The sequence below is a fragment of the Desmodus rotundus genome, chromosome 7, assembly GCF_022682495.2.
Source record: "Desmodus rotundus isolate HL8 chromosome 7, HLdesRot8A.1, whole genome shotgun sequence".
In the NCBI taxonomy this organism is placed as follows: Eukaryota; Metazoa; Chordata; class Mammalia; order Chiroptera; family Phyllostomidae; genus Desmodus; species Desmodus rotundus.
This window is the reverse complement of record NC_071393.1, coordinates 6,231,143-6,249,851: the sequence shown is the minus strand read 5'-3', so window position 1 is coordinate 6,249,851 and position 18,709 is coordinate 6,231,143. Positions and strand designations below refer to the sequence as shown.

Genomic DNA, 18,709 nt, shown 5'->3' with positions numbered 1-18,709 from the left:
GCACTCCCTCCCCGTCTGGGAACGGCCCAGCCACCCCTCTGTCCACCGAAAGGTATTTCCTGCACCTCCTCTGTGCCAGGCATCGTGCCGGGTGCTGGGCGTGCAGAAGTGAACAACACAGGGCAGGGCCCATTCGACAGGGCTCGGAGTGTGGATGGGAGGAAGGACCGTGAGAGGGTCATGACCACACAGTGGGCTCAGGGACACCAAAGGAGGAGGAGGAACGTCGGACAGTGCAAAGGCCCTGAGGCAAGCAAGTGCTTGGGGCACTCGGGAGCAGGACACCCTCAGGAGGGCGGCAGGCTGGGGCACAGGCGGTGGTTCTGGCAAACGATGAGGCCAGAGAGAGGGCTGAAAAGACCCTGTGTAGCCAGGTGACGTGAGCACACCCAGGAGGGAGCATGGGCCCAGAGGACAGAGGAGAAACCGTGAACCGTGAGAGGCTTGGAAACGGGTGGGACGGCACCAGACTCGATTTCTGCTCGCTGTTTGGTAATTGTCCCTTTTAGAGCCACAAGGTCCTAGACCAGACGGGAGTTCTCCCAGCCCGAAGCTGTGTCACAGACTTACTAGTCAGAAAGACGAGGTAACTCCAGGGCACGTGCTTGGAGAAGAAGTTCCCGCCTGTGGGACAGAGAGGCAGCAGCTCAAGAGGCAGGCCAGGTGTGCCCACAGGACGGGCTGGTCCCCCCGCCAGGCTCACCTTTCAGCATGAAGGTCTCCGCGAGGACCCAGATGCCATTGACTGCCACCACCAAGTCTGCAACAGACAGGCCCATAATAGAGAAAGCGCAGGTGGGCGTGACAATCGACAGGTCACACCAACAGCCCATGGCTAATTTCTGGGCAGCTCTGGGAGATTCGCAGAGCAGCTATTCCACCCGCCCAAGTGACAGATGACCTCTTTCCCCCTTTGTGCTTTCACCCCAGGAGCTAAATCAATGGGTCGTTTCGCTTAGAAACAGCTAAGAATTTCTACAAACACCCGCACTGTTGCTGTACAGATGGCAGTTAAGATGCTTCGGTAGGACCCGTAGGTCATCCTAAGTCAGCATGAATGGTGGACCACACACCACAGGTTTGAGTATTGAAAGTATGTGTTTTTCCTTAGACGTGTCTGATGTCACAGTGGCCTCGGGGTTAGCAAAGTACACATGCACCTGGCCCCTCCCCCAGCCATCCCACTGCTAGGAACCCGCCCCAGGGAGACACCAGCAAAGACACAGCGCGACGTACACGGAAAGCTGTTCACTCGAGAATACTTGTGACAGCAAAACACCAGAGACAGCCGAATCAATCAACAGGGTGCTGGTGGGGTAGCTACGACGGTCACAAAAGGGTGTGCTGTCCGCTACGAGAAGAAACGGGGGACGTCTCTACATGCTATTACGGAGTGGCGTCGGGGCATACTGTTAACTGGGAAAAGCAAGGTGGAAAGGAGCGTAGAGTATGCTATCGGTTACTTAGGACGGGGAGATGCACTTAGGTACGCATCTATTTAGTTTTTTATAAATGGAAGGATAAACCACATAAAAAGTTATCCCTTGGAGAAGGCGACAAGAGGTAAACGAGACTTCTTTGAAAGATCTGGCTTGGAACCATACAAATATTTTACAAAATTATAAAACAAAATTAAATGTAAAAAGCAATCCCTAAAAGTTAAAAATAAAATGAAATAACGAAACCTATGTATGCCCTGGCTGGTGTGGCTCAGTGGATTGAGCACTGGCCTGCAAATCAAAGGGTCACTGGTTCAATTCCCAGTCAGGGCACATGCCTGGGTTGTGGGCCAGGTCCCCAGTAGTGGGTGTGTGAGAGGCAACCACACATTGATGTGTCTTTCCCTTTCCCTGCCCCTCTCTCTAAAGATAAATAAAATCTTTAAACAAGAAAGAAATCTAAATGTGTATTCAGTTGGTGATACACCGACGTGGAGAGGAACCATTCCAGGGGACCTTAAAACCCAGCGCCCTGCCTGTGGCCCCTGGAGTGGTGTTTCTGGCAACCACGTCATGGGGGCCGGGTGGTATTGGTTCTCGGAGACTGTTGTGTGTGTGCTGTGGGAGGAAGCTCACGAGCAGCTGTGTCAGTGTTGCTGGGAAACAGGATTTTGAGACTGGGAATCTAGATAGGAAAGGATGCTGAAGTTAGGGGGAAACTCCATAGTCCTGAATTTGAATTAGGAATATCAGGATAAACTCATGATACAGTTCATCTTTAAAAATAACAAAACCCCACCTCTGTCCAGGGAAAGGCCTTAGAAACAATAACGAACTCCAAGCAATGTGCACCTCCGGCACCTCAGCCTGGCGTCTTTAAACCCCATTTCCCACCGCAAGGCCCAGAGCTCCTGAGAAACACGGACTCCCGTCAAGCCTCTAGATGAGGGCCGTCCAAGAGAACTTTCTGTGACAACGGGAATTTCCTCGTCTGGGCTGTTCCGTTAGTCATTAGCCATCTGTGGCTACTGAGCACCGCAAAGGTGGATACTGTGCCGGGGAAACTGAATTTTTAACTTTAATTAGCTGAAATGTAAATAGCCCCCCCGAGGCTAGCGGCTGCCACGTTGGACAACACAGCTCTAGAGGGAACTACCGAATTACAGGAAATAAGTAATAGAGGACACGCAAAAACAAGACTGAAGGGCAAACAATCCTGTTTCTTCACCTACAGATTCCAAGAGGGAGAAAAGGGATGGAGGGGGAAGCTACAGATTAAAACAGACGTGAGTGACACAACCACCAGTCACACGCTGTGGTTCTGGAATTTGCTCCCAACACTCCAGGTCTGGAGAGGGCACAATGAGCCGGAGGGAGGGGCAGATGCACAGGAAAGCCCGGCCATTGCGTCATGATTAAGCTGGTGACGGGCACACGGATGTTCATCGTATTCTCTCCACTCTTACACCTGCGTGGAGTTTCCTATCATGAGAAGTCAAAACCGTGACGGCAGGACCAGTCTCCTGCCTCGCCATGTTCTGCAACAGTGAGACTCAGGAGGAAAGGGGCCCGGCGCTGTGATTTCACACTTACACATGAAATACTGGAAGGCTTTGGACTTCACGAGGATATTAATTCCTATGGGAAGAGAGGAAATGTTAGCATGGACATTTTCGTATGCGAGTACGCCTTCCCCTACTACCTCGTTCGTGCATGAAAGCAACCAGGGTCTTTATGCCTGAGGGTGAAATGAAATGGCGGGGCCCGTTCTGCCGGCGGCACTCAGACACCTGGACACAACTACGCTGACCACAGCTGCTCTGGGGCAGCCCGGGCAACCTGGAGCCAGGACGAAACAGAACAAAGCGTTGCTGCCCACTGCTGGCCTGCGCCCGGGACAGTTTATGTATCCAGGTGGGTAACTATCATCCCAGGAGAGCTGAAAACCCTCTAGGAAATAGGGACTAAGGCTGTGCCCAAGGCCCTAGCTATGGGAGAAATCACAAAAAAGGGTACACCACCTTGACTGTGACCATAGGGGCCCAGGCCCAGGCTCCAGGCTTTCTGCATGAGAAACTCCCTGTGAGCTAACCCAGCCCCACGTGGAACTTCAAAACTGGCTTTACATAATGGGGCGACAATTAGGTGAATAATACGGGCACTCAGATTTAAAATGTTCAGACTTTATACTATGCGAGGCATCGTATACATGAGGTATAGATCCTGCCACAGGAGGATGGGCAGATACACTGTTAGATAAAAAGGCAGGTTTCAGAACAAAATATATAATGTACTCCCATGACTGCTTTTAAAATGTGCAAGAGAAATAACCGACCTCAGAAAGAAGCACATTAGAAAATGAACAGTGGTTATCTCCGGGTGGGAAATTTTCATTTTCTTCTAATTACCAGACTTGGTCAATTTTCTTTAATAAATGAATAGTCCACAAGTGTCTTTTGATTTGGTTTTTAAGTTACCAATTTCCTTCCTAGTCTAACACATATTACCCTGCTGGGATAATCACTCTGTCTATTTTACACACGCAAATATTCACTCTCTCTCTCTCTCTCTCTCTCTCTCTCTCTCTCTCTCTCACACACACACACACACACACACACACACACACACACACACACACCCTCTGAGCACGCTCTTCCAGTACTTGTCTGTGATCTCTGGAAACTTCCATCTGTCTCCAGCTGCCGAGACGCCATATTCAGGTGAACCTTACCTTTGAAGATGAGGAACGCTGTCCTGGGAAGCTCATCAAACCAATGTTCTCTATTTCTCTTTGCCTGGCCAGGAAACAGGGCCGTGGGAGAGGGTGTCAGCACCAGTGCCCAGAACTGCGCTGTTCCAGCCAGGAAAGAGCTGGACCTCGGGGGCCTCTCAGCCTCATGTCCCCGTGGAGCCATCTGGCCGCTCCCTCCCTGGTCTCGCTCGTGTACTCACCTTCCACTTCAAGGCAGCGACTTCATAGATATCGTAGAAGTCCTTCAGGCTGTCACGGCAATATGAAAAGGGAAAAAAATCAGAACGCCCCCACTGAGCTTCACTCCTCTCACCCACCTGCCTGTGGTCGCCTTTCAGGGGCGAAGGTAGGAAGGGAGGAGGGGACATCTGGGAGTCCCGGGAGGTCAGCGCCCAGGGCATGCTGGTCTCCTCCTTCCTCTAGGTGCTTGGTCTATGCTGAGTGACAGCTTCACTCCCCTGGATTACTCCAACTCTCACATGGACGGGGAGTGAGCCCTGTTAGCAGAGGGCTTAAGGGAACAAATGGGCTGAGAGTTCAGGCCCAACAGAGCTCACGCACTCTCGTCTCTACAGTTGGCCAACTCCCTTTCAAATAGAAAAGAAGGATTTGGTCACCAGCAGTCCAGAGGGACAAGACTCCAGAGAATGGAGATCTCGGGGCCAGTCCTCTCAAGCTGTGCAAGGGGTGTGTGTGTGCGTGCGTGCTCCCTTCTGTGCATCTGCTCACATACAACCACCCCATCTCACTCTTAGCTCGAAGGTGAGCAGCTGAGTCAGTCCATTTCATGATCCAATATATTCCTTTTCTGTCAACTCAACTTGAATGAAATTTGAGTAGGATTTTTGTCACTTGCGGAGAGGTTCCTGACAAATACAGTCTATGTGTATAAGAATCTCAAAGGAAACTAAAGTCTCTAAGAGGCTCTTTGCCGGCCCCCCTCCCAGTGCCTTGGCACGCCCCAAGCCCTTCTCCTGCATGCCTCATTGGGCCACAGCGCCCCCACCTGGCCTGCACTCTTACCTCAGCAGAGGCGTGTTGCTCTGATTCAGGGCCTTGAAAGTAAGATAGCGCTCCCCAGCACTCATCCGGGGCTTGTAGAAACGCATCAGGCCCTCAAACTGCCTGTAGGAGATGCCGGCGGGCCTCTGGAGGACAGGAAGGATGTCAATGTCAACACAGGAAAAAACAGAGCCCGGACTGCCCCTTCCCTTGGGACAACTACTCCCGGTGGCCAGCACAGCAAGGACCACAGGATGCCTGGCTCCTTCTACCCTCCCCACGGCAGGCTTCCTGCCACGCTTAGGGGATTACCCAGGGCAAAGGAGGGGGAGCAGGGGCCAACCCCCTCCAGGCCCAGCCCCCACTCTTCCCTACCCGCTGGCTGATGAGCAGGTGGTAGGCATGCTGGATGGCGGTTCGCTTATGCAACAGCAAAGACTTGAACTTGCGTTTCTCGATGTCATTGAAGGTGTCGAACACCACAGCCAGAAGCTGTGAGGGAAAAGCAGAGATCTGGCTCTCCTGTGTGGCAGGACCTCAAGGAGTAGGGATTGCACCCTCTGCCTCTGGAGAGCGCTCTTCCAGAGGGACTTGGGGTAACCCTCCTGCCTGCCCCTCCTGGTGCAGGAGTTTGTCTCTAAGTCCCAGCAGGGGAAGGTCATGCGTTGCCACTTGCAAATTTTCTCTCTTCAGATACGTGAAGACATACTGTTATTACATTTCCCCAGGAACTTCTTCTACCTACAGGTCCTCCCTGGCTGGGCAGTCTCATAAGGTGAGAAGTTAGCAGGGAAGAGCATGCTGGGCCCTAAGTCCCATGTAACGGCCCGGGAAGGCCATGTGACCACCCTGTGCCCTCCTGACCGAGGAGCAGGGAGGAGCATAATATGCCAGATGCTGCCTCCAATCCATCCCCTTGCTCCCTGTCCTGGTGGGTCACAGCTTCACGCACCGGCCCCAAAATCAGGGGAGTGAGGAGGCCTGTCCTTGAGTGCACATCATTCTGGGACGCCAAATTCCAAGGTCAGCACGTTAACAACGAAGCCTGCATTGCCAGGGGCGACGGCAGGGTGGGAGCAGAATCTGCAAGAAGCCTTTTTGGAAGCACTTTCTTTTCTTTCAAAAATATTTTGGGGGAAACTTTCTTGCCCTTCCCACCATCCCTTCAAACTGCAGCTGCCCCCCATTTTTTCCCCTTTAGTTTAGGAAAAGGTCAGCTAACATTTTCTGTAAAGAGCCAGATACCCACTATTTTAGGCTCTGAAGGCCAGATGGTCTCTGTTGAAACCATGCGACCCTGCAGTTGTAGCACGAAATCGGCCACAGAGGATGCGGAGACCAATGGGTGTGGCTGCGTGCCAATAAAACTTTATTTACAAATGCAGGCTTCAGCCTGCAAGCTGTGGTTTGCAGACCCCTACCCTGAATTTTGACAAATTAAAATAAATCAATTATACATAATACATAGTTATGATTCAAAACTAACTAGAGGATGTAAGAACTGTAATGTGTATAAAAGAAATATCCAACACATTTCTTTTTGGTTTTGAGGAATTAAAATTTGTTTTTCCTTTTTAAGACTTGTAATTTTTTAGATTTCACGCGTCTTCTCCAGAGAAAGTGTTTTCTGTTTCTATACGGGGCCTGACTACGATGATTGGTGTGAGCATGCCCTCCAGAAGTATAAAAACAATACGAGACTCGATAAAAGCCTCTCCCTGATAATTCCGGCACTGACGCGTGATCTTGGCACTGGCCAAACGGTGACTGGCCGATGGTAGGAACATGCCTGGTGGCCGGCCGAGTCTCCATGAGCACCTCCAGAGTTCCCAGTGCACACAGGACTTCGCACGGTCCTTAACGGAGCGTGTCCTGCATTGGATTTTCTGATGGTTTTTGATAAATGGGGTGTAAATATGCAGGCGTTCCAGGGCATGTGTGCGGTGGGACTGAGCGGTTAAGAGCGGGGCTTAGGCTCAGACCATTTTGCCTGGCCGCCCCGAGCTGTGCAGCATGGGCACGTCACTCTGTCCATCTGGCCCTCAGTTTCCTCATCTAGAAATTGAGAATCATAACAAAGCCTCCAGGGTTCTTGTGTTACATCATTTAATCCACTTTGCATGGTACCTGGCTAAGGATTCCTAAGTGCCAGCTTTTATAGTTATTATATTGTACATTTGCTGGGAGAATGAAAAGGTCCCAGGGGAGCCTTGGCTTGAACTCTAGCACTGCCAGCAGCAATGACGGTAATAACCCAGGGAGGCTGCCACGGCATTCCCCGCCACACTTGACTATGGTCTGGGTCCCCCGCCCCCTGCCAATGGTGGTCCCTCCTTTTCCATTCCCATGATGCCCAGCACTGTGCAGGCCACACCAGCGGGCCACGAGACATGGCCACTCACCAGGTTCATGATGAAGTACAGCTCAATGGAGAGGTACACGATGAAGAAGACACAAGACCAGGGGTTCCGGGAGTAGGAAGGCATCATCACGTCTGGGAAACTGCATTTGCAGAGTGTTACCCACAGGGCTGCGTGTCTGCCTGCCTCCGTCGCCTCGCAGGGCATCTCCCACCTCTGCCTTCCCAGGCCCGCCCCACCTTCCCTGACTCTCAGTCACCAGGCCACTCTTATTCCCCACAGTGCCCCCAGCCACTGGCTGAGCACTAGCAGAGGACAGGAGCCAAAGCAGAGCTGAAACTCACTTGGCCGTGGTCAGAAGGACAAACAGACTGACGATGCTGCTCTCCAGGGTGCTGAAGTACTGTCCGGGAAAGGAGGCAGAAGGATATGCTGGCACCAGCCCGAGAGCACACGCCAGCCGGGAACAGGCTACAGTGGGCCACCTGGAGCACCCTGGCCCTCTCCCTCTCCCCACACCAACGCTTCCATCTCCCACAGAATCCCTGAGGGATGGCAGAGGGACAAGCAGACGTGGAGGAAGGACTCCACCTTCCTGAAATCTGCTTCTGGCAGAAGTAGACAAGTGACTTTGGGACTTTTCTCCCAGAGAATCACACATTTGCACAATTAGCTTGACTCTCCTTCACTGAAACCTCCAAACATTCCCACGTTCCAAATCTGACCCTGGAAACATGACTCTCAGGATGGAATAACATGCCCCTTAATGCTCAAGGAAGGAAACAGCTCAAGTCTGGGTGACGGGGACCTTCAGGGGCCATAAGCAGTGATGAGAAGCCAGGCAGGGCTTCCCATAAAGGAAGAAACAGACAAAACATGGTGATTACTTACGGGGTCTGAAGGATCAGAGGAGAACCAATAGAAACCTAGTAGTGGAAAACAGATTGAAAAGAGGGTTAGAGCAGAGGTCCAAAATCCAGATGTCAAAAGGACTGGGCCAATAAACATAAATGAGAGCAGTGGGCAGGGGAGAGCAATAGGGAGCAGTGGGGACTGTGGCACTCTGAGGAACACATGATCTGTCTGATGGGAACAGGTGCTACTCGGCACTGGGTAAATGCAGCAATTCAGAAATGTGGCCTGAGTACCATCAAGCCTAGTACTAAAAGGGCTAGAAATCTGTATTTTTGTATAAAAGTCTAATTTTAAAACATCAGCTCAACATTTTCAAACCAAACAAAACTCATCCATTGGCTGGATCTGGAATCCAGACTGCCAGTTTGCAACCTCTGGTTTTGAGAACAGGACAGCCAAGTAATAATTCCAAAGGGGCCCCATTGTTCCCCTACATCCAAGGCTCCTGGGGTGGGAACACCACCAACTTCCTCCCTCTCAAAATGGGCTATTCCCCTGGGCCCTTGAAATCCCCTAGGAAAAGTGAGAAAGCCTGGCCTCAGGGGAAAGCAGCCCCACCTTGGAGCAGAAGAAAATTCCTCCCAGAGTAGGGGGAGGGGAAGTGGAAGAGGAGCCAAAAGCTCAGGACGGATCAGTCACAAAGGCCAGGGGCAGGGTGTGTGTATGGGGGGGGCGGGGGCTGGCCTTAGAGTCAGAGCACTGTGGTCCCACTGTCACGGTCCCTCCTCGTGTTCTGGGGTCCCTGCTCTAAGCCCTGTGTCTGCCTGGGGGTGCCGCACAAACACCTGGCCTCATCTGAAGAGGCGAGGCCTCCTCAGGGTTACAAAGGCTGTGACCTTGCTTTTATATCAAGTGATGCTGAAGTGTGCAGACCCTACTGTGCTCCATATGCCAGACAAACTCTGATGCGTGTCCACCAGGAAACACACGAGGGTGTACACTGGGATGTGACTGGTGACAGTGAAACATGCCAGTCACAGAACGGATAAGCAAATCTGGGTATATTCGCTACACTCCATTGAAGGAATGAGTGACAGCTACATATGTTCACATGAATACACAACAGATAACTAGTACTGAGCAAAGAGCACCTTGCAGAAGGGGACATGCTCATTATGTAATCATTTATACAAACTTTTTGAATATGCAAAGCAATAAAAGAATGTCCATGCGGCTTAAGGAAATGTAAATATAAAGTGAAACTGTACAGACTTGCATGGCAATGCTGAGCGTATGACGCCGCTAGTTCTGGGGGGAAAACTGAGCTCATAAGGGTAAAAAGGGGGCTTCCATTTTATTTCTAGCTCTTCATTTCCTAAGTTGAAGTGCCTGGGTGTTTATAGCATTTGCAGAACCTGTCTGAATTTCCAAGTACATTTTTCTCCCCCCGTGACTTTGCTTTCGGAGACTGCCTGGGCCTGGGGCACAGGGGACTCACCAAGGATGGCGAAAATGATCATGAAGAAGAAAAGCAGCAGGAGGATGTCCATGAAGGGCGGCAGGGACTGGAAGATCTGCCGAAGGTTCCTGGGGAGACACAGGGGCCAGGAGGGGTGAGTGAGATGCAGCTGGGGTGGGGCAGGGCCCGAATACATGCTTACAGAGACCGGGCCAGGTGCTCCTGACTCACAGACACTAAGTCCCACTGTGCCCCAGTTTGTGACATTACATAATGTTGTCCCGGCAGATTCCACTCAGTGGGTGACCGGGAGAAGGGAGGTGGGGGTAGCACCAACTGCCACCTCCTCCTGCCTACAGAATTCCAGCAGGCAAGTTCACTGCAAGAGACGGAGGGAGCGGCAGAAGGCCAAGAGCATGGCCCCACGTGCAAAGGTCAGCTTCCACAAGAAGTGGGACGCATGAAGACAGTTCAGGGCTCCCTGGTCCTCAGACACTGTGTCCAGCTCTGAGGATGGGCACAAAGAATGAATTGCTAGCCCATTCTTAGCAACAGCAGCCCGGCCAACAGATTTTCCAGATGCAGTCTTCAAAGCTAAGCTGGACTCTAGGCCGATGGTCTGGTTTGAGAGCAGTGCCCTGGTCTCAGGGGAGGCACCAGGACAGGCTGCCGAGTCATGTGGACTTTTTTGCCAAGTTACCTGCTTTAGGTGATGCTGCTGCTGTGTTCGGGCATATAATGTGCTTAGGGAGAGGAGCCAGCCTCAGAAAGCTGCTGTGAGTGAGATGGGACAGAGCCTGGGACCTGGAGTCAGGAGACCTAAACTTCAGCTGGAACCCCACCATCCTCTCTGTGTGGGTCGAATGGCAGAGGGAAAAGAGTGTGCTTAAATTCTCCCAATGTGCGGGATGGATCACATCGCTACTGGACTCCCCGGGTCCCACTCCACTGGCCCAGAGGCCCAAGCCAGGCCAGGATGAGCCTGTCTGAGCAGCTCCACCCCCAGGCCTTACCGCCGGACGCCACCGCAGTACCGACAGTCCACCAGGAAAATGCAGCGCAGCGCCCTGGTCACCCGCATGTGGGACGTCTGCCGGACCAACACCACAATGGCCTCGATGAACTGCACCACCAGCACAGAAGTCTGGGGGTGGAGAAGCACAGAGCACCGTCAGCTCCTCCACCCAGACACCTTCCCCAAATCCCTAAACTCAGGGCTGGCTAGATACTGCCCACTCCGGTCTGGAGGGGCCCATCCCTTCTCTCCAGTGCCCTCCCCCAACATCAAGCAGCCTGTGGAGAAAAGCCCGAGGCTGCTGGCACTGATGAGTTGTCCCAGGACAATGAACCCAAGGGGAGTGCTCCCAGCAGCTGCTCAGATGGTAGCCATGGAGCAAAACTGCCACTGTGCCCGGCCACATCTACCCACGCCCTCGTTTCGGCTCTCTTGACTTCCATGGTGAAGACCCCTGCGGTAGGTCTGCAGAGCACCTTGACCTCTGATTCCTCGGACACTTTCTCCAGACAAGCATGTGTGCTTTTTACACTGCAGAGTGCCACTCTGACACATTCCTACTTGTGCTTCTCTCTGTTGCACAGAGAGAATGTGTACAACGCTGGCTACAGATCAGCGTGGGCTTGGAGGCCTCACAGACCTGGGTTTGAATCCCATTCTCTCTGGGATTTAGATCCCATTCTCTGCTGTCTCGCTGGCTGTGAACTAGGAATAGTAACGCATCTCCTGCAAAGGTTACTGGTCCAGTGCTTGGCACACTCCAAATACCTACTCACATTAGCTACTGTCAGCATCACTGTGACCCGCCCAGAGCACAGCGAGGGCAGGGACCCAGGGTTACACTTCTGAGAGCAGGGGCATTTGGAATTGAACTGAAGACACGGGCTTGAAGGTGACCCAGGAGAAAAAGGCTATAAGGGGATGGACACATCACCTTGACCATAGTTCGTCTGTGCCGGATGAAGGTGTGGAGGCCCAGCCATCGCAACTTCATGCAAAGTTCAAAGACGACCACCATGAGGGCGAGCAGCTCCAGGGTCGCGTGGACCTGCAAGCAGAGAGTGTGGAGACGTGGCATCACACTCTGTCCTCCCCACTGTCGATCGCACTGCCTGCCTTGTCCTCAGAGGGTGGAGAGGGTGGGTGGCACTGCTATCAGGGGTGCTGCCCACCTGGAGCCAAGGTGCAGGCACTGGTCCTAAGGGAGGCAACCAGATGGCACCCTCCCTGGAACTTCCGAGGGAGCAGAATCACAGACGGACTGAGGACCCAAGTAGGACCAGAGAGTCGTCACTGCTCCCGAGGCCCCTGTGACCCCCCCAGGACCTGTTTTAAATCCATTCCCATTGTCTGTCCTTCCAGAATCTTCCCTCTCAGGCTGGCGTTAGCTTCAGGACAGTTTCTGGTGCTTGTCCCCAGGGAACAGGGGCTCCCAGCCATCCGGACACTCACATAAATGCCAAGCCGGAGCGCAGGGACAGCGGGGGCCTCACACAGGGACAGCAGCAGCAGGAGCAGGGCCGTGGACAGCTCCATCAGGTAGAAGAGGTGGTTGTGTGCGAAGAGGTAGGCCGCCAGCGCTTTGGCGTTCTTGGGGTGGGTGAAGAACTTGTCGTTATTCTCACCTTCCTGAAGAAACAAGAGCCACATGGGCAGGTGAGCCTCTGAGACACGGCACCAAGGATGTGCGTGCCATGGGCCCGGGAGGGGAGGAAGGGCCTTGGCGGATAAGAGAAGATGCAGACCAGAGCTAGAAGATGATGGAAATTCGGAAGTACCATGGCCACAGAACTGCGCAGCAGCCGAGCCTCCGCCTGGCCTGCTGGGGGGGCTAAAAAGACTTGCTGCTTCCCCAAAACCGCTCGGAGGGATCAAAGGGTAAAAAGTGCAGGGAAAGTAGAGCAGTGGGCACACGTGGTCCCGTTAGAGGTCCAACCCTCACTCTCAGAAATGTTGGCAGAATGTAAAGCCCAGGGATGGAGGGGAGGATTCTGGGGTGAACAAGCACAGACCCCCCCAACTCCTCGGGTAACAATGAGAAAGTCCCTCCTGCACCGTCTCCAGCTAGCGACGAGGTAACACCAGCCCTTCCTCACAAGGGTCCCATAAGAATAAAACTTAGGACAGTGTCTGGTACACACAGTAGGCGTTTAATAGATGTTTGGGAGGATGAACTATTTTTGCAAGATATTGCTTCTCCTGGCCCAACCCAGGCCGGTGACTGTCCAGTAGCCAGGAAGTGGGGAGCTCTGACCTTGGCTGCGGTTTGCAGAGTAACTGTGAGCAGATCACTTCCCTGAAGCTGGCTACGTCACTACCCTCATTACCAACAGACACAGACCAACCACAGACTCGCCTGCGGCAGGCCCCACAGAGGGAACAAACATCCCGGCAGCCAAACAGAGGGCAGGCTGGGCGAGCCTCGCTCTCGGTCCTCTGATCTGCGCAGGGCTGTGGTTTTTCACCACGGCCGCCGTGGCCGGGGGACACCCACGGTGGCCTGGAAGCCTCTGGTTTGGATTACTAAAAAATGCAATGCTTGGAAAAGCTCTTTGCACAAATAGCCAGGGACGAAGGTCTGACTGGAGGAAACCACTGACACGGGGGCCTTGACTTCCGCTGCAGGACTCGGAGCTGCCACAGGAGGTGGGGGTGAGCGCTCCACCAATAAGGACCAAGTGAAATAGGACCCGTGTCACTGGATTCTGACCCACACCCCAGGAGAACACTAGCCTTGTTTCCTGGCTGCTGATCGTGAACGAGATTAAGAAAAATAAGAAGGCAGGCCAGTTAGTTATACGGGACTTCTTAGAGCTTTGCTCTCTGCTCCTGCTCCCTGGGACAGAAGTCCACACAGAAAACAAGAACATCTTGGAGGCACTGTAACCGCTGAGCACAAGGCTCCGGAGAGTGAGGATTAACAGATAAAATTTGGGAAAAGAAACTGCAGGGACCAGGCATCCTTAAAGCAGTGAGGGGCCATTACCCCGAGTGTAGCAGCAGCTCGGCTGCAGAGCAGGAAAAGGAAGACCATCTGACCTGAAAGCAGCTAAACCCCAGTTCTGCTCTGCTTTTATTTAAAAACTAATGCATTTTTGGTAAAAAGAAAAACTCATTCAAATAATTCATAGGATTATAAGGTTGTGAAAACTCCATCAGCTAATCACCTTTAATATTGAGATGAACAACTTTCCAACGTGCGTGGGTATCTGTGCAAACACACACACACACACGCAGGTACATGCTGCTGCATACATGTATGCACATACCTATAGATGTGTCTGCATGTGTGGGCGTGAGCGTGATACAAAGTGGTCATGCCACAGCTGCTGTTCTGTAACCCCTTTCCTACAGCTGCACGGCTCATTTGCAAGGAGATACACGTGGTGGGTAGAGAAATGAGGCAGCAACGTGTAAAAGAAAGAACGGGATTTGGAGGCTAAATAGACACAGTTTAAATCCATGCTCTGCGACTTAGTGGCTAGGACTCATTTGGCCCCTCCGAGTCTCAGCTGCTGTCTCTAAAGTGGGAGATGATCAAACCACCTCTGAGGGCTGTTAGGAAAGTGAGCAAGTGCCCACTTACATAGTGTCATTACTAATACTCCCACCTGCTTAAGGAAAGGAGAAATGATTGGGTTTCGGAGGTGCCCCGGGCCATTCTAATTCTGGGTGTGGACCCACCCCATGCTCTTACCTAGCACCGATTCAACCTGGGAGAAGGAGACAGTGCCTAGGGTGACCCTGGGTGATGCTGCCAGGTCAACAGGCAGGCCTGAGCTTAGGAAAACGTCCCTCAAACATTTCTATGGCCTTGTCCTGAACCAAAACTCATTGTTGAGGAGCACGGCTGTGACGCTGTATATAACCTAGAAACATCCAGCCAACTGAACAACCACCACATAAATGTCTGGTTTTAATGAAACTTTAAAAAATAAAACAAATAGTTGCAATGGAAAGCTACTTCAAAGAAGAATAAAAAATTAGGAATAATTATCATTCACATAAATTTAGGAAACATTCCAGTTCCTCGGCCAAACCCTATTCAGGGCGCACCGGAAACGGAAGCCGTACAGTGTGGATGGAGGTGGCGAAGTCAGGGGCAATGAGACTGACAGGTAAGAGGCAATGTCCCCTTGGAGAGTATTCGGTACCCTACATCCAGGGCCCTGAAAAATGTTCATTCCTTTCACCCAGCAATTCCAGGTCTTGAGTCTTTCCTAATAAAATGATCCCAGACATTAAACAGAGAAAGAAATAGCTTGATGCATGGACTGCCCTTGTAATTTATAATGCGGAAATGCATAATACAAAATAAGGGAAACTACCCAACCTCACCAGGATAGTTGAGGAAATTGGAATACAGTGGTCTAGTATAATTATTCAGTTCATTAGGACTTGTTTACAAGAGTTACAATAACATGTGGAAAAAGCTTACGGCACAAGTTATGAAAAAAAGCAGGCTATACAACTATAGATACCACACAATTAAAATTATCTTAGAAAACACATAAAACCTGTGTATCATTCTTAAAGTGCCGTTGGGCAGTGCTTGCCTTAGGCGAAAGTTTTTTTTACGTCCCCTTGTACTTAAACTTACTGTAACAAGCATGTACTACTTTTATAAAAAAGGCTTATTTTTATTAAAAACAACATCCAAACATGAAACAAGCAACACAGAAGCAGCAGCAAGTTAAACAGGGAAGGAATAAAGACCTTTACGCTCCCCGCACTAGGTCAGCAAACTCCTGCTACAGTACTAAGTATATGGAGAACTCCCTCTGGAGAAGTGGACTCCCTCTGTGCCTCTGAGAAGGGAAAGTGAGGCAGAGGAGGCCAAGGGTACAGACTCAGGGAGCCTCAGGGGCAGGTGGAGCCACAAACTAGGGTCACGTGACAGGCCCGTGCCTAGCGCCCTACTCACACGGGTGCTGTCAGGTTGGGCCCCCCCATCGCACAGGTGAGAAGCTCCCACACAGGGAACCGGAGCTGGAACTGAATCTCTGGGCATCGAACAGAGCCCCAGCTCCCCTACTCCACCCACAGGTGCTGAGAAGGGCCAGGTCCCGGCCCAGAGGCACTCACCTGGAGGTAGATCGCTGCCTCTTGGTAATTCATCTCCCAGTTGTGTCCAGGGGGGCTCGACGGGAAACCCTCACCTTCTGAGCTCAGGCTGGGGTCCTGGAAGTCGTGGATGGCATAGCTGCCTCCATCTGCATTGAGAGAAGAGAGAGGCTCGCTTACAACACAGGCTTGAGAGAATAGAGCCACTGTTCACCAGAAGAAAAGGCCAGCAGGGCCTCACGGGCTCAGACCTATTCACCATTATTGGTAAGTCGGCGCTCCGTTCTGTGTGCTAAGGCAGCAAAAATCCGCATGGCCAGTTAAAGATAGTTTTCTTTCGCTTGTTAAGTGAAGAAAGCAAATGCAAAAGAGCGCATACATCTTTTGTGTAAAAAAGGGAAGAAACAAGAAAACATACAGCTATCCGCTTTAGCAAAAAACACACGGGAAAGCTAACTTAGAACTCAGTGAGACTGGGTACCTACAAAAGAGGTGGGAGGAGAGTAAAAGTGTCACTCAGAGGAAGTGATCTTTCTGTTTACTTTTGACTTTTGGATGCTAATATTCCACTGAGTGAAAAAATAAAATAATTGGGTTTGTTCCTTGGTATAAGGTCATCTGTTGCTGCTGCCTGCTGACACCAACGTCCTTTCCTCATTGCCCCATCTGCCTTTGGAGAACATTCTCTGGTTCTGGCTGACTCCACCCCTGGCTCCCGGGCAGGTGACACAGGCGCACTGAGAGTCCCTCATCTCCTCTGGACAGGGCTGGGTTCAGGCATGCGTGCTGACCCAGGTCCGGCCAGCTGCTGCTGGCGGCTGCCACTGCCACTGCCACCACGTAGGGAAAGCCTGCATGAGAAGGATGCCAACAGAGAACAAGACAGTGACACAGGTCCCCAAGCTGCAACCCCGGGATCACGCTCTGCCTGAAATCTACCTCTGAGCATTTGCAAAACCTGAGCCTGTAAAGATCCTTTTATACTTATGCCTGCTTGTCACATACTAAGTGTCTCCACTGATCCATGGTCAGCAGTGACGCCCAGAAATGACTGTCAGCTCGTTAATTTACCGGGAAGAGGAACATCTACACTGAGAATTTGGTTCCCCACAATCCACACTCCTAATAACCCCAGTTTAGGAGGATAAAGAACCCTGTTTCAAACCTACTCTGTGGCAGGTTTTATTTTCCAAAGACGGCTACAGTATTCCCTTTCGTCCCCCACGCTCTTCTAGAACCTCCCGCTTCCCTACCAAGAGGTGGAGCCTGTGTCGTCCCTGCAGAGCCTTTGCGGTCCCTTAACCAATAGAGGGCAGTGGACGTGACACTTATGACTTCTGAGGTCATACAAATGCTGCCGCCTTTTTCCCTTGGGACCCTTGCTCTTAGAACTATGCTGAGAGGCCCACACGAAGAATCAGGTCCCTCATCCACAGCCCAGCTGAGTTGCCAGCACCGACTTGTCCGTCAGCTGAATGGGTCAAGTGCCCAGACTGGCATGGTGGGGCGCAGAGAAGCTGCCCCTGCCAAGCGCTGCCCAAACTGCAGGTTCAGGAGCGAAGTAAATGAGGCTGTTGTCATAAGGCACTAGGTTTCGGGGCGGTTTGTTACATGGCAATAGATAACGTACATACCTAGTACTTTATACCAATCAACCTCTGTTTTCCCACAGCAGTCCTATGAAGAAGGTAACAGTATTAATCGCACTTGGGACTTGAGGAAACGAGGGTACAGAAAGGCTAAGGACCTCCCTGATGTCATGCAGCTGGGGAGACCGATCCAAGCTGGTTAGCTCCTAAATGGGAGGCTGCATGCCTCTCAAGAACTGGAAACGCAAAAAAGGTGCTAAAAAGTGCTAAAAAGGACCAAAAATTAGCAGCAGAAACCTCCAAAAGTGGAGTTACAAGGAGGGCGAGGGACACCTGGCTGCCACTTGCACTCAGGAACGCTGGCCCTTCTCTGCCCGAGGCCAACATTCCCCGACCCCGATCCCAGTGCCCATTTTGGAAAGAACTAAGCCCGAGGCACAAACAGAAGGTCAAACCACCTTCCTAGACCTGCTCGTGTGGGCCAGGGAAGCATGAGCCACAACGTGACCAGGAAGCAGGTGCAGACACAGGCAGGCAGCTGGACGGTGCCACCCTCTCGAGTGCCTGCGCCCCGGCCTCTGGGACCTTCACACACCACGGCAGGAGCCAGGGTCCGAGACACAGCAGGCCTAGGTAACACCCTAACAGTGCTGGTGTGGGCTGTAGGCGTTACGTCACTTTCCCAGCACTCACTGCCCCCTCTGCCCTCCTCAGATCTTTAACTGGCTGTCTTCTCCCCTCTCCCAGGGGTCCGCCCAACACTGTCCTCTCACAGGCTGCCTCTGGCTCCCCCTGGGAGGTCATGTCGCCGTCACCCTCTGACTCCCTCACAGTGCTCTCTGCTTCCTCCTGGGGTGGGACTCTGCACCCCGGCTGTTTCCCACAGCGTGGTCATTTACTTGTGAGCCTGCTCAGTGCCTGTTTCCCTGCCTAGATGTCAGCCCATGAGGGCAGGGGCTTTTGTCTTATTCACCGACGTGTCCTGAGAGCCCAGAGTGGTCTCAGACGTGAGGTAGCAAGTGCTGACAAACACATCTGAAAGTGAAGCTCTTGCACACTCCTGCAGGACACTCAAAAATGGCCGGTGGCCAGAAGGCACAGGAGGTGCGACCAGCAGAGCCCTGTGGGTAGACCCCAGCCAGAGTGCAGGGGCCCAAGGGTGTTCAGAAGGGGC

The 18,709-nt window shown here is 52.2% G+C and overlaps 1 protein-coding gene across 10 annotated transcripts in view; it reads right to left on the bottom strand.

The window, feature by feature from the left end:
- The window catches only part of TPCN1 (two pore segment channel 1), a 49,470-nt gene that overhangs the window by 11,501 nt on the left and 19,260 nt on the right, over positions 1–18,709 (bottom strand). For all 10 annotated transcript variants that reach the window (XR_006656365.2, XM_024566992.3, XM_045200641.3 and 7 more), the window contains 15 exons: positions 15,968–16,095; positions 12,335–12,511; positions 11,817–11,930; positions 10,881–11,011; positions 9,907–9,995; positions 8,445–8,479; positions 7,898–7,956; positions 7,596–7,695; positions 5,569–5,685; positions 5,215–5,339; positions 4,392–4,440; positions 4,171–4,234; positions 3,033–3,077; positions 704–760; positions 571–624 (listed from right to left, as the gene is read on the bottom strand). Coding sequence is in view for 9 of the 10 variants with exons in the window: in XM_024566992.3 (XP_024422760.3) it covers positions 571–624; positions 704–760; positions 3,033–3,077; positions 4,171–4,234; positions 4,392–4,440; positions 5,215–5,339; positions 5,569–5,685; positions 7,596–7,695; positions 7,898–7,956; positions 8,445–8,479; positions 9,907–9,995; positions 10,881–11,011; positions 11,817–11,930; positions 12,335–12,511; positions 15,968–16,095 (1,344 nt within the window). In the remaining variant the exon portion in view is untranslated. The remainder of the gene's footprint in view (positions 1–570; positions 625–703; positions 761–3,032; positions 3,078–4,170; positions 4,235–4,391; positions 4,441–5,214; positions 5,340–5,568; positions 5,686–7,595; positions 7,696–7,897; positions 7,957–8,444; positions 8,480–9,906; positions 9,996–10,880; positions 11,012–11,816; positions 11,931–12,334; positions 12,512–15,967; positions 16,096–18,709) is intronic.